General features: G+C 37.6%; 1 protein-coding gene across 2 annotated transcripts in view; it reads right to left on the reverse strand.

Moving 5' to 3' along the window:
- Positions 1–15,405, reverse strand: part of myo1d (myosin 1D) — a 180,584-nt gene that overhangs the window by 85,828 nt on the left and 79,351 nt on the right. For both annotated transcript variants that reach the window (XM_034055719.3, XM_059006770.1), the window contains exons 13-17: positions 14,424–14,494; positions 12,397–12,471; positions 11,161–11,293; positions 9,200–9,366; positions 2,359–2,566 (exon numbers count right to left, since the gene is read on the reverse strand). In XM_034055719.3, coding sequence (XP_033911610.3) covers positions 2,359–2,566; positions 9,200–9,366; positions 11,161–11,293; positions 12,397–12,471; positions 14,424–14,494 — 654 coding nt within the window. The remainder of the gene's footprint in view (positions 1–2,358; positions 2,567–9,199; positions 9,367–11,160; positions 11,294–12,396; positions 12,472–14,423; positions 14,495–15,405) is intronic.

Below are 15,405 nucleotides of genomic sequence, written 5' to 3' on the forward strand. Positions count from 1 at the left end.
CCCTATGGCTGTGGGTTTTCACAGCAATGTGAAACAGCAGCAAATCACCTAAACCCTTTCAATGCTCCATAATAAAATGTTAATCAACAGTTACATGTGACTGGTTTACTGCCTTTCATTTAATGGAGACTTTATTTCAAATCTGTCTCACGTAACAGATGAACAGAACCACACAGTCTGGTACTATTGACTCAGTCCTGAGATTTGGGCTCAGAAACTGAAAGCGCCCACCCCTCCTCCCCCTCCAATCCCAATTAAAGAGACAAGATTGCATTGTTCTTTCTTTGAAATAAAAACAGCGGGGTGTTCTACAGCGTTATCGTTCTACAAGGGAACACAGTGACCCTACATTTAGCGATCCCCCATAACTATAGCACACTCAATAGCAAGGCACAAAATAACTAAGCTGCTTGCCGCAATGCCTCTCAAATAAAAAAAAAACAATTATAATAAATTATGGCAAAAGTTGCCTGTAAGCCCGCCCATCATTGCCGCCGGTGTCCATCACACCAGCACATCTGATCTACAACCCATTCACAAACTTCCTCAGTGTCAGCTGGCCCGTTCTGCCACAGTTCAATTCAATTCTGTCTAATCTCGTCCTGTGAGAAAATGACTCATCCCAACACTAAGCCACGAGAAAGACGTACTGTATCATTGGTTAACGAAGGGCAAACAGAGTGAGGGACACTGTTAGACTGAGCTCAATATGACCGCGCTTCCAGGAATTTTTAAATCACACGTATTCACTGGTAGTGTCACTGTGTGATTTTTCTGTCTCAAAAACATTTAAAAAGACGGAAGAAGAGCTATCTAAAGCGGCAGAAAAGTGTTCCAGAATTGACCTAATGTTCAGGTAAGAAACAGGTGCAAAATAGTTCGTCCCCGACAATAATAATAATAATAATAATATCAATGTGAATTTGAAGTTGTCAAGTACTGCAGAAAGGACAAGATTAGACAGAATAAAACTGAATTGTGACAGAACAGGCTTAAAATGACAATACTTTAAAATGCAAAAGTGCAATAGACATTCTAACTTTCATGTCTTCAGTATAAAGAAATTGCTAATTTATATCGACATTTCAATGACTGTTGCTATTTCGTATTCCGGTGTTATTCCCCCCCAAAACACCAAACGCTAAAAAAGAACACACAATAGGTAGATTAATAGTTTTGCTCAAAAAAAAACACACACACACAAAAAAAGAATGAGCAAGTAGCTATGACATGGTTCAAGAAGTAGCAGTTCCCTGTTTTATGAAACGAGTAGGAGAGAGAACATAATAGTGAACGAAACACAATCTTGAGAAGTGCATCGATTTCTGTTTTCATTTAATTTTGTGTAATACATTCTCACTACCATACGTAGTTATGCTTTTTAACTAGTAAAACGTGTGCTTTCATGAAAGGGGTTAGAATATGTATGCGTACAGCATACCTTTTTATTCCCGAATCGAGTGTCCAGCATCACAAAGAACTGCATAAAAAACTTTCTCAAATGTAAACATCTAACATTATGTACATCCAGCTGTTTATTATTGTGATGCAGAGTGCTCTCTATTGCCTGATGAAGTTTTGTATTTTGAGTTTTTAATGCCGCATTGTTTGTACAGGTTGTACATGGTTTGTAACAGCAGTTAGCAAACTACAGTTGCGCAGACACTGTAGACCGAACAACTAATTTGACCACTATCATTATTAAACACAATGGGTAAATCTTCAGCCAGTTTGCCTGAAAATCTATCTTTTTAAACTTTCCCTTCACTGACATTGCTTATTTGTACTGTTGTATCACTTAGCCTCTAGTCTAATCTATGTATGAGTCAGTGGTGTGTGAATTAGTTTAGTAAAAATACCCTGAATATTTATTTTTTGACAAATTACCCTTTGTTTTTTTTTCATTATGAAAGTTTATGTTGTTTTTAAATTTGATTTATTCATACCATTTTATTTTTACAATGGAAAAGTGACCTATATTTTATTTTTGTAACAATTAGAGTGTGAATCACTCAGAAAACATTGATTTGTGTTTGTTTGAATTAAAATTTCATCAACATAATGGGTTATTTCTTTTTTGTTGTTTTATGAATGTGTATGAAAACACCTTGGTACCCTTGGGTTGGATTTATGTTTTGCCTTTTTGCCCCCTAGAACTGCCTTGGAGCCCCTGAATCTTCACGCCCCACGAAGGCAACATTGCCTTGCCCTTGATGACTTAACTTCATGCCCTGCAATAGTGCTACATTTAGAAATACTAAATTAAAATACAATCAATGTTTAAATGTTTTAATTTATAAGAAAGCTGAATGGTGTCTAAGGAGGAAGCTGTCACTGGGTGCTCCATGGTGTACCCACCTTCTGCAGGAAGATCACGATGCGCTGGACCATCTGAGCGCGCTGCTCCTCCAGAGTGAAGAGGGTGCGCGGGGTGCGGATGAACACCTTGGTCTTGCCATAGGCCACATCTTGCTCGAAGCCGCAGCCCTGCACCAGCCTCATCACTGCCTCCCGGTCCGTCGGCAGGTCGTGGTTGGGCCATGTGAACTGCGAGATCATCTTGTACCTGAGTGTGTCGGGAAAAGGGAACAAAGATGAGCACAGAGTTCCAGCACAGGCAAGACTTCTTTTAATGGTCTTGTTGGAGAGTGGTGGATGTGGCTAGCCTTATACCTGCTTTACAATTAAGAAAAGCAAAACAACACACAATACATACAGTGCTGTGAAAAAGTATTTGCCCCCTGTCTGATTTTCTGCATTTTTGCACATTTTTCACATTGTTTTGGTCAGATTTTTTTGTGGGTTGTAGTAGTATATAGAGGGACTCAGAGAAAAAATGACACCAAAGTTTGGTGCTTCTTTCATTTGTTTGGTGTGCAAGGTAATCAAACATGCAATCTTCAGGTGTGAAAAAGTTATTGCCCCCCCCCCTAGTTAACTCAACCCAATTAAAGGGATAATTAGGGTCAGCTGTTTGAGTACTTTGGTTAACAACCAGGCCTGATTTGGGCCAGCCCTGCCCAATATAAATCTGACTTTTTGGCCCTTACCATCAGAGTGAAGTTGTCAGCACACAGGTTCTAGAGGCACATCATGCCACGAACAAAAGAAATTCCTGAAGACCTCCGGAAAAAAAGTTGTTGATGCCTATCAGTCTGGAAAGGGTTACAAAGCCATTTCTAAAGCTCTGGGGCTTCACCGAACCACTGTCAGAGCCATATTGTCCAAATGGAGAAAGTTTGGGACAGTAGTGAATCTTCCCAGGAGTGGCCGTCCTGCCAAAATCTCTCCAACAGCAAGGCGTAAAATCGTCCAGGAAGTCACAAAGAACCCTAGAACAACATCCAGGGATCTGCAAGCCTCTCTCGCCTCGGCTAAGGTCAGTGTTCATGACTCCACCATCAGAAAGACACTGGGCAAAAATGGGATTCATGGCAGAGTAGCAAGGCGGAAACCATTGCTCACTAAGAAGAACATGAATGCTCATCTCAAGTTTGCCAAAAAGCACCTGGATGATCCTCAAGAGTTCTGGGAACAATGTTCTATGGACAGATGAGTCAAAAGTGGAACTTTTTTGGCCGACATGGGCCCCGTTATGTCTGGCGAAAACCAAACACTGCATTCCACAGTAAGAACCTCATACCAGCGGTCAAGCATGGTGGTGGTAGTGTCATGGTTTGGGGATGCTTTGCTGCATCAGGACCTGGACGCCTTGCCATCATTGAAGGAACCATGAATTCTGCTCTGTATCAGAGAATTCTACAGGAGAATGTCAGGCCATCCGTCCATGAGCTGAAGCTGAAGCGCAGCTGGGTCATGCAGCAAGACAATGATCCGAAAAACACTACATCAGAAGGGTTGAAGAACAAGAAATTTAAAGTTTTGGAATGGGCTAGTCAAAGTCCAGACCTAAACCCCATTGAGATGTTGTGGCAGAACCTGAAACTAGCAGTTCATGCTCGAAAACCCACAAATGTCACTGAGTTGAAGCAGTTCTGCATGGAGGAGTGGGCCAAAATTCCTCCACAGCGCTGTGAGAGACTAATCAATAACTACAGGAAGCGTTTGGTTGCAGTTATTGCTGCTAAAGATGGCGTAACCAGTTAGTCTAAGGTGGCGATTACTTTTTCACACGGGGGCATTGGGTGTTGCATAACTTTCTTTAATAAATAATGAAATAAGTATCACATTTCTGTGTTATTTATTCACTCAGGGTCCCTTTTATCTAATATTAGGTTTTGGTTGAAGATCTGATAACATTGTGTCAAAAATATGCAAAAATGCAGAAAATCAGACATGGGGCAAATACTTTTTAACGGCACTGTATATAGGATTTGATACTATTTCCTTGTTTCGTCAATTTCTCTTCTATTAAACAAGTACTGTAAGGTCCCTGGAAATAGAAAATGATCCCATCAAACAATTGCAACTTTCTTGATAAAAAAAAAAAAAAACTCATAAATATCCTGCACTCAAGGCACTCAAGTGGTCCACATGTTCCAGAACAGTAATGGGATCTCTGTTATCGCCAAAGAAACTTCTTCATTTACTAGACATTGATTTGTTACAATCCATAATCAAATCATTAGGAAACCCTGGGCAGACAGACACAAAGAAACTAAGTTGCAAGGGTATAGTATGTAGACGAGTGTCATTCTAGTTCAGGTTCTACCATACTCGATACTACTATTGTCTGGTTTCCATCTGAAACTGTTTGTTTCCATCACCATCAGACAGAGAGGAATTAAGTAGATATCGCCTATACTGCACATGCGTGAATTTCTGAAATTAAAGGGAGGGTTCTTTTGAAATTCAATGAAGATTGGAGGACCGAAAAGCCAATCGTTATTTTTTGGATTTTTGTTTAAAAATGTGACATGTGTCATCTTATCTATAGGTGGAAAGTAAATTCATGTTTAATTTATTTTTATCTTCAGGAGATCGTTCGCACCTTTCAATGTTTTTCTTTTCATTTAACAAATGGCTGTATTTGAATATTTAATTAAATGTGTTATTAGCAAAAAATATATATATATAATTTAAAAAACGACATTTTTGTAATAATTTATATTTGTGTCGGGTTGAAATCACTCACTGACAAACTTTTACTTTTTGCTTCAAAAATGTAGTTCCAGGGCTCCCGAGTGGTGCATCCAGTAAAGGTGCTCCGCGTGGAGTGCAGGATGCGCCCTATTGCCTGGAGATTGCAGGTTCAAATCCTTGCTATGTCACTGCCGACCGTGACCAGGGGTTCTTAGGGGGCGCACAATTGGCCGAGCGCAGCCCGGGTGGGGATGGCTTAGGTCGGCCAATTCAGAGAATCCACAGTTCACAGCACACCAGCAACCCCTGTGGCCGATACGGCGTCTGCGGTTCTGCAGTGGACATCAGATCTGTGTTGTCCTCTGGCACTATAGGTCTGGTGGCCCGTGTTCCAGCCTCCATTTTCCGAGTCGCCAGGGGGTTGCAGGGGTGAACCGGGATACAAACAACAACAGGGCATTCCAAATTCAGGAGAAAACCGGGGTTAAAAAAAAAAAAAGTAGTTCCTATCATACTGTAACTACAAGCAAGTAGCTAAGTGTTTATAGGCTCCCTTAAACAAAGTTACGACGGTAAATTTGCACGGTGAGTTTGCAGTTTTCCAATAGATATCCTGTGAATTTAACATGTTTTCAATATGTTGTACCATATCCCACTGCTTCAATGCGCAGAATTACGTTTCCACTGCATTTGTCTATGGTAAACGTTTAAGAGCTGTAAATGCATGCATGATTGGTCACATATGTAATATAATTAGGGCTTCTGTTTATCGTTTTTTATTAATGTCATTTTTCTGTGCTTTTTTTTTTTTTTAAGCTATTCGAGTTTTATGGAAATGTTTTTTTTTTTTTGTTTTTTTTTTCCGGGTTTCCGCTTTTTACATACTGTATGAAATTATTGTTTTCGGTTACTTTCCAAAATGCTTGGCCGTTTTTTCTGTCAAAACACATATTAGTAGTAATATATATTTTTTTGTAGTATTTTTTTATTTTTTTTTTAAATGGGAAAGGGGTGGTCAATGTGAATTGAGTAACCATTTCTCATACACAATGCTGCTCAAAAACACCTTGAGAACAAAGGTGCAGACAAGGTGGTTAGAGCAGGGAGACTGGGAGACAGTATGGCCTAGTGGTTGGAGTTTTGGACTGGGAGACAATGTGGCCTAGTGTAAAGTGGTTAGAGTAAGGGAGACTGGGACACAGTGTGGTTTATTGATTTAAGCTGAATGACTGTGAGGCAGTGAGGTCTATTTGCTAGAGACGAGTTACTGTGAGATTGGGAGGCAGTCTGCCTCTAGTGATTTAGGGTGGACAACAATGGAATTAGACATACACTACCGGGGCGTGCAATTCGTATAGCCCGACGCCTGGGACAACAAGATTTGTGTGAGGGACAACAAGTTTTGCCGTTATACTTTGTGATTGGGACAAGTAGTTTGTATTTATTTATTTTTCCTATGTTTGTTCTGTTACTGGAAAGACACTATGGTTATATTTATGGCTAGCTTTGGAAGAAGCTGATCTTCTACTGGTTACAGAGAAACCCAGGAATGGCTGCCTAAGAGCTTCTGGCAAGGCACACTAACCTAAGGTATTACTGGTATTTACGGTTTTTGTAAATTAACAAATAAGTGATACTGCTTTCTTAATACATGAACCTGACATTTAAAAAGCAACAAACTAGTAAAAAAAAACAGTTGCTAAGGTATTAGCAGATTAGAAAAAAAATCGGTGTGTAATTAAGTACTTTGTGGTCAAGTGTGTACAATATTTGTTAGGATGTTTTAAAAAAAAAAAAAAAAAACAACAAAAAAAACACAAATTCTTGTTTAGAAGCATTTCAAGACAAACTTTCCCTGGCAAAAAATGTAATGATTTTTATTTTCTTTCGATTTAAGTATTGCTAACCTAGTTTGCTATTAACTTTTTTTTTTTTTTATTTAAAACACTATATTAAAAAATATATCTATATCTATATATATATATATATATATATATATATATATATATATATATATATATATATATATATAGAGATATCTTTTGTTTACTAGATTAACAGAAACGTTATTAGTTATTTATTGGACATGCATAATTCGGTTTGTGAAACTATTAAAACATGAAGATTGGCAAATATGTTTATATATGAAATGAAATGCTTACATACAAGATTATTTGTACAATCTCATGGCAATGTGTTTACGTATTCATTCATGTATGTATTTATTTTTCAGTGAGTAATGCAACGAAAGAATATTGCCCCCTCCCCCCCCCCCAAAAAAAATAAGCCATCAGGGTATGAAACCAGGGTCACCCTGCTACCGCAGTGTTCTAGTTAGTCATCATAGGACAAGATGTTAGATAAGAAAAAATAGCTGTAAAATGCTGTACAAATTAATATATATATATATATATATATATATATATATATATATATATATATATATATATATATATATAAACAAAAGTAAAAACATTGTCTTTTTGTCTTTGCAGAATTTGATGAAGCCTACTGTAAATAGTGTGTGCATTTTGGTAGGAAAATAGTACAAAATGCAGATCAAGAAAAATCAGAATCCCACAAAGTAGCAGTAATAATTTTGAATCTGTGATGCAACAAACTAAAACACCTGTACATCAGGAGTTGTATTCAGCTTATAGAGAAAGAGTTGGAAAAAGAAAATCCGGGCAGAAGATATTTTTATATTTGAATAACTCCCATGTATTGCTTTATTGTAGTTGTACTGTTGTTACTTATGTTACTTAAATGTACTAGCAAATGTGTTCCAAGCTGCACTGAAAGGAACATTTCCTTTAAGCATGTTATAAATTTGTTGAGGTGAGGTCACAGGGAACCTTTTGTGTATCTTGAAGAATTTAGTGAACCATTCAAGCTACAAAGGTAGATCTGCCCGTTAATCACTAATTCATTGATTGTCTTCACTGTTAAATAAAACCAAAATCCTACAAGTTATATTCTACTTTTTTGTGTGTGTTTTGTGTGATGGGGAGGGGGCAAGTAGATTTTTAAGAAGGACGAGTAGACTTTTCTAGCATTTTGTCCCTTGGACAATACATTTTTTTCAGAAATTGCACATCCCTGGACTATAAAATAATAACACAAACTCCTTGAAGCTGAACAGTTTTTGATTTTACATCTGTGGTATTTTCTACTTATCTATCTAAAAATAATTTGCAAAAAAAATGTTTCTTATGCAATCAGGATGTATATGAGAATCTGATTTAGCAAGATATTCGTAAATGTGAGCCATTTGTTTTTGCATAATCTTATTCACTGGCACAACCTCAAAAGCAAAAAGCATACTTGTCAATGTGTAGATATATGGTTAAGCATTCATGCTTAAATAATGGAATAACTGTGTTTTGAAAGCTCTCGCTTGGGGCAAATGGGATTTATGCAGTTTCACAGCGATTTCTAGTTACAGTGTCCTGGATTTCCTCTCCTGTGATGCTTCTGAAAATATGTAAATTATACAATTTGTTATTCTGCTGCATCTCTCACGTTGCCTTTTATAACATAATCGTCATTTATTTGGCTGTGCAAATCCATACTGTGTATATCATATTAACTCATTCTTTGGTGCATAAGACTTTAATCATTGGGGTTGAATGGCTCAGATGAAAGTAAAGTAACTGTGTAAAGATAAGGATTTGTTTCTCGGAGTTCGGAATGCTTAACCTTTGTGTCAATAAAAAGCTAGCTTTAAACATGAGCAACTGCAAGTGTGTTATTTATGTACTTTAATAAATAAATAAATAAACAAAATCTATTATTGGCGAACCATATAGGAGACTCACTGTGGTCTCCTGAATGCAAAAAATGTAAACTGTATTCGAGAGCAGTGCATTAGTGACTGGCTGCATGTGAATCAACCCTCACTTCATTTGATGAGAACTGCTTAATATTAGTTTTTTATTTGTCTTACAGGACCGTTTTCACAGCTTTAATTTTTGATAGATTTTGTTTCAAAGGTTGTTTTTATAAAGGAAAAGGAAGACATTTCACACTGTATTTTTTAGTTATAAAACAGATTGAAAACCAATTTGTGTGCCCACAGTTTCAAACCAATTGTGTTCCCACAATTAGAACTACCACCAATATTAACCAGCCAGCAAGTGTGCCCTACAGCTCTTACCTCTGTAGGAACCTCTCATAGGTCTGCCTGTAAGCGAAGCCAGCTCGACGCACTCTCACGTTCTCCAGCAAGCCCAGGTACTCCACCTGGTGACGGCAGCGTTCGTCCTCAAACAGCAGCGGAGACTTCATATCATTGGGTTTGATACAGCGAACATAGTAGGGCTCCTGTAGAGAGACAACAACATTGCAGGCTTTCTGCGCTTTTTAAAAAATTTCAGTTTGCACACGCTACTCTTAGGTTTTATTAATAAGGTTAGTTTATGATAGGACATGGATGGAAGTAAGACTCCTATTGCATAGCAGTTTCACCCATTCCAGGTTTTTCTAAGAGCTTGATTAGCCCCAGTGTACAGATAACAAGCTGAGGTGTGTCTTATTAAGCTCCTAGTAAATCCCGGAATGGATTGAACCGCTCTGCAATGGGAGTCTTATTTCCATCACTGAAGGAGTTGAATATTATGATCAGAAGTGCCTTCCTACACCAGACGACAGGGGGCGCTACATCACAATATATATAAAATCACAATGAAAGAGTTTCATACTAATGAGAAAGTTGATTTTAATCACTCAAGAATCATGCAGTCAATCATCCTGCGATGGTTAAAGAATATACGACACACTGATCGCAATGTCATACACAAAGGATATAAGTAGTATAATTTCCTGGAGGGAAAAAGTGTGCTGCATGTCTTTCAACTGCTTAACTGCTATACAAGAGTGACAAATTGTCTAGGATGTGGAACAGGGGGTTCAACTAGGAGACGGGGCAGTTTCTTTCTTTTTTAATGCTCCCGAGTTCTGTATCGTTTTAAGCAACATGTTCAAAATGTCCAATTGTGCTTAAAAACAATCCTGTAGTGAGCTCTATAAGGCGAGGTGCTATCCTGAGAGAACAGTGCATTCCAGACCAGGAGAGAAATCCCTGAGACAGGCTCTGCAGAGGGGCGTCGGTGACAGACCATCCTTCACTGCCCTCGCAGAGTTCCAACATAAAGAGCATCCTCCACACGGCACCAAGCAAATACAACAAATCAATATCTGCCTCTGGTATTGCTATTGAACAATAACAAAAGAAATATCCAACAATTGCCGGTTTTATTTTAAAACAGAATATTGCATTCTAAAAAAAGACAAAAAAGGATCCTTCTATCAGTGTTTTACTTTTAGTGTGCTATTTGTCTATAAAAAGGAACTGGAAACTGGCAGTGTTAAAAATAAATAAATAAATACAAGTGAGAAACAATATGAATGTAATGTATCTAAAGCCAATGAAAAGCTTTGCTAATAGCGTCCACTGGGCTTTATCTTCCACTGCCCTCTAATGATTTATGAATTATTGATTTTGGTCAAAAAATGATCCTATTACACTTTCTGTAATTACACTGGTTTCATAATTTTCTTGTAAAATTATTTTTATTTTCGTGTACCTTAAACAGGAACATATACCTTGTTTTGGGTTATTTTAGGCATTACAAAATTGTATTGTTCAATATTCATGGTAACCAGTGACAGAGGGAGAAAGAGACAGAGACACAGAGAGAGAGATAACTTTTTTTTTTTTTTTTACTTTTCTTTCTTTTTTATTGTATTTTGAATACATGAACAGTAAAAAAATAAATAAATAAAACAAATTACAAACCCTATGGGTTTCCCACACAGATATAAGCGAAACACAGTCATATTAAAAAGAGATACAAGGATAGTGAGTGGTCACAGATAACACAATCATTTTTTTTTAATCAATTTCTTTGGTTTTGTAAAATTAGAAATTTCAATAAATATAAATATCTATAATTAGAAGTTGTTTTGCCAGAAAAACAAAAATAAGATTAGCCGTAAAACAAATGTTATAGGAGAGGCTATATTTGAAAGAGCAAATGACATCACTCAGTGAGATTTTAAAATGTTTATTTAGAGATCAAGTGAAAACTATTCAAACCATTTAAGCAGTGGTCATACCTTGGAGGACAGGTTCTCCACGAGTGAGATCATGGAGTTCTTGAAGAGAGTGGCCGCGGTCAAAGGTCGCTTCGTCACTTCTGTGATACTGAGCTTGCCCTCTGGCCACATGGCCTTCAGTACCGGGTTCGAGCTGAACGAGAGAAGGGCAGACTCCTTTAGGCACACTTTCCTTAACCTCCCAAGCTGCTTCTTAGCTTTGGAACAGTTTACAACCCATTGTTCAGCTAAGAAAAAGTAATGTTACAAGAAGCAACAGTTTGATTAAGGTTCAGATTGGTTTCTCCTTGCAGAAAAAGTGAGGAAACGTTTCATGCAATGGTATGGATGTTATATTATTGTTTTGATTCACTTTGTATCATTTGTATACCTTTTCTGGTTCAGTCACTGACTTTTTAAAACTCAGACACCTGTGGCTTTAATAGGTCTCAAACATGTCTTCTCTCGGAGTTCAGCTGAAGTGTAACCAGTAACCAGCCCCAATGGATGTAAGGAATCAGTAAGAGATAACACTAGGGGCAGAGTGCTGTAGGGGGCAGGTTAATGTAACATAAAGATAAGACATGTTTATAACAGAGGTGATGTAAACTTCTGAGTTTTAAAAAGTAACCTGGATGTTAAGGAGGTAAAGATAACTGTGAAATTTCTAAACAAGTTTGCTCTTATAAAAATAAATAACCAACATTAAACAGCTGCAGGATTTCTTATATACAACGTGTAATCAATGCCATTATTTCAGTAGCAAAGTAATTTAATGAAGCTACCAGATTCAACGAAAACTTTCCAACTCAGTTAAATTTAAACACATCTGAAAGTATCACTGCTGTTTAAGTCAACTTGTAATTACCCCCAACCATGAGTAGTTTTAAAATGTAATAATAAATCAAGATATTTAAAACTTAAAATACTTTACAGTGCATAGTTTTTGCATTATGTCTGTTGCTGTTGGCTTACTGGGCCATCTTGGGATATCAATGACTCAACCAAAAGGTTCTTGTTTCGTTTTATACACAACAAGTAAGACCTGCGAATAACAAGCAGGAATCTTCATTGTGCCATGGGGCAGCACTATAGCGTGTAATGATGATCATCAATAATAAAAATAAGGCCATTTAGAAACAAAGTGTTTGTCATGTTATAAAAGCATTCACCTCCTGTTGAGCTATTTAAGCTTATTTTTTAGTATAACTCAAATGGGGAAAAGTGGGGAGCAATGTCTGTCGTTTTTAGGCTTACCTGTTGTAGAGCAGGCGTTTGAAATCTTGGAACAGGGTGTCCTTATTCTTATCGATAAAGCTCACGACTGAATAGCTACACAGAAAAAGAGGGGTCACATTTTAATGAACTATTTAGACATTATTGACCAATAGTCAAATCTGCTTATAACGATCCCGTAACACAATAGCATCAGCAATAGCTGCAGTTTAAGCACTTTTAATAGCCAAAAACAGGAACAAATAAAACAGGCACAAGGGCCAAAATAAAAGGTTTAAATAAAACAAAACAATACACTAGACTTCAAAACACAGTATACACTAGGGATGGGACCAATACAAATGTGTCGGTTCAGTGAGACGAATAGTTAACGTCTCACTGAACTGACACATTTCAATTGAAAGCCGGCTAAACTTTTAAATCACACAATTAGGTTTTGCTGTGTGTATAAATCTCCAAAGTGCTTCAATTAAAAACAAGTTGTTGCCTTTTAATCTGTAGACAGGTGAGTTTCGCGCGGCCGTATGCAGATCCACATTATAAAAACATGAGCACAAGTGTGTAACGTCTTCATGTAGGGTGTTTAAAAAAAAAAAAAAAAAACGGAACTGACATTTATTTTGACCATGGTGATGCTCTTAAATTATGTCATTAGGTTCTGCAGAGTGCTTTCGATTCAAAGGGAATTGTCAGCTTTTAACTGGCCAGTTATTATCATGTATGTTTTGCCTCATCTCAATTTAAAACTTTTAAACCTCAACATCAATAGATCGAAGAATTATAACAAGAGGGATTTTTTAAAACCCTACCTGAAGACATTGCACACTATTGTTATGCTTATGTGTTTATAATGTGGATTTGCATCGGCCACGCGAAACTCACCTGTCTACAGATTAAAAGGCGACAAAGTGTTTTTAATTGAAAGCACTCTGGAGATTATACACACAGCACAACCTAATTGTGTGATTTAAAAATTTAACCACATTTCAACTGAAATGTGTCAGTTCAGTGAGACCTTAAAGGAAATTTATTTAGAACTGCTGTCTTTGTTATATCCCTAGTATACACACAGTTCCAAACTCACCTACACACCAACCTCCAAACAAAGTTTTTTCTCCTCCTTAAATACAATGTGGCTGGAGCCTAATTAACCATTAATCATTCAGTTAATCCAGCCACATTTTCACATGTATTAATGGTAGGGAGGATTTTAACCCTCTCCAACCCTATATTCCCACACACAAATAAACAATTTACATTTAGGGCTTTCGTCCTGCCACAGATCCCTTAAGGCAGGGGTCTCCAACCCTGGTCCTGGAGAGCTACATGGTCTTCTGGTTTTCATTTCAACTGAGCTCTCAGTTACTTAAATTGAACCAATTATTGGCTTAATTAGTCAAGATTAACATATGTTCCAGATCTTTAGCCATTGTTGATGTAAAGACCTATAAAACCTGCAGGATTGTGGCTCTCCAGGACTAGGGTTGGAGACCCCTCCCTTTAGAGGTCATCTAATATGGTCGAACTGCTTTAATTAAAACCTAATAACATCTGATTATGCGTTTGAATTATTAAAAATAAATAAAACTCTAACATTGACGCTGGTTGACATATGCTACCTGGCACTGGGAGCCAAAAGCTATTTGATACCAAGACCAAACTGGTAGAAGAGAATCTGTCATTTATGATTCATTTTACAGCGATGGAAATCATTGTATAGCAGTTTGATCCACTCCTGTTTTACTGCAAGTTTAATAAGACACACCTGAGCTTGTTACCTATACACTGGCTAATCAGACTCATTTTAACAACTGAAATGGGGATACTGCTATGCAACTGGAATCGTATTTCCATCCCTGGTTTATAAATGGAAATTACACAAAAACATCCATATGGTAATCTTTCACCATAGCGTCAGCCCCAGTCTGATATTGGAACAACTGGTTTCAGGTTGCAGATGGAAGCATGTCACTTTCTTAGGAAACAGTGCTCTGGCAGGGAGAGAGTGTGGAGGAGTGTGCAGACAGAGAGAGGAGCAGGAGACTTACACAACATTGCCAGCATAGTGTCGGATCCGGAAGTCACGGTCAAACTCCAGGCTTTTATCGGTAGGACAGAGCTGTAAGCGACAAAAGGATCAGAGTTAGTGGATAACAGTTCAGATACAGAAATAAACTGTATACCTCAAATCCATGTATACCTTGTATAGACAGAAGTACTAGGTGCAGAGAGAAAAATAAACACACACTCATACACTGCCACTGCAGAACCCAGCGGTTTTCAAACTGGGGTATGCAAGCTCTCTTTAGGGGGTATGCGAGAAAAATCCTGCAATGGCAGACAAGGCATGTTTTTTTTACCAGGCTGTTGTACTTTGCGACTTAGCAATCGAATCAACAATGTTGAATCTCCTTTCAAATAAAACCACAGCCTTACTGGTGTACGTTTCCTTTCTGTTGGGCGAGGTTAACTCTGTAAACACCCAGCCGGCTGCTGACAGTGCGTTGAGTGTTGAGCACACACAAAAAAAAAAAAAAAAAAAAACTCAAAAAGATTGTCATTGTACAATGTTGCATCCTTTAAAAATGTGTAGTATTTACTAGGTTTACTTTCTGGAGTTTAAATGTTCAGTATTAGTAGTTTAATCAGGTCAGTGTTTTATTTATGTTTATGTTTTTAAATAAAAGTATTAGAGTTGAGCAGGCAGCTGGGCTGCGAAATCACTCGGCTGTGAAATCACTCGCTTGTTCTGCGCTGGAGCTGGAGCGACACGACTGTTATCTTTACTTGCAATTCTTGCATGTGTTTATTCATTATTAATTAATTCATTGAAGAACTCCTTTGTCACGGGAGTGCAGAATTCAACCTATTGAGACTGAAGTCTCGTTTACAATGGAGTCCTAACAAGATCACCACTGCAGTAGTTACAAACATCTCTTGATACACACAATACGTACTAGCAAAGTCAGACCAAATATACAGAACCCTTCAGTGCAGTAAACCAAAAACATTCTCTTCGGAGAGATGACT

The sequence above is a fragment of the Acipenser ruthenus genome, chromosome 33 (assembly GCF_902713425.1).
Source record: "Acipenser ruthenus chromosome 33, fAciRut3.2 maternal haplotype, whole genome shotgun sequence".
Classification (NCBI taxonomy): Eukaryota; Metazoa; Chordata; class Actinopteri; order Acipenseriformes; family Acipenseridae; genus Acipenser; species Acipenser ruthenus.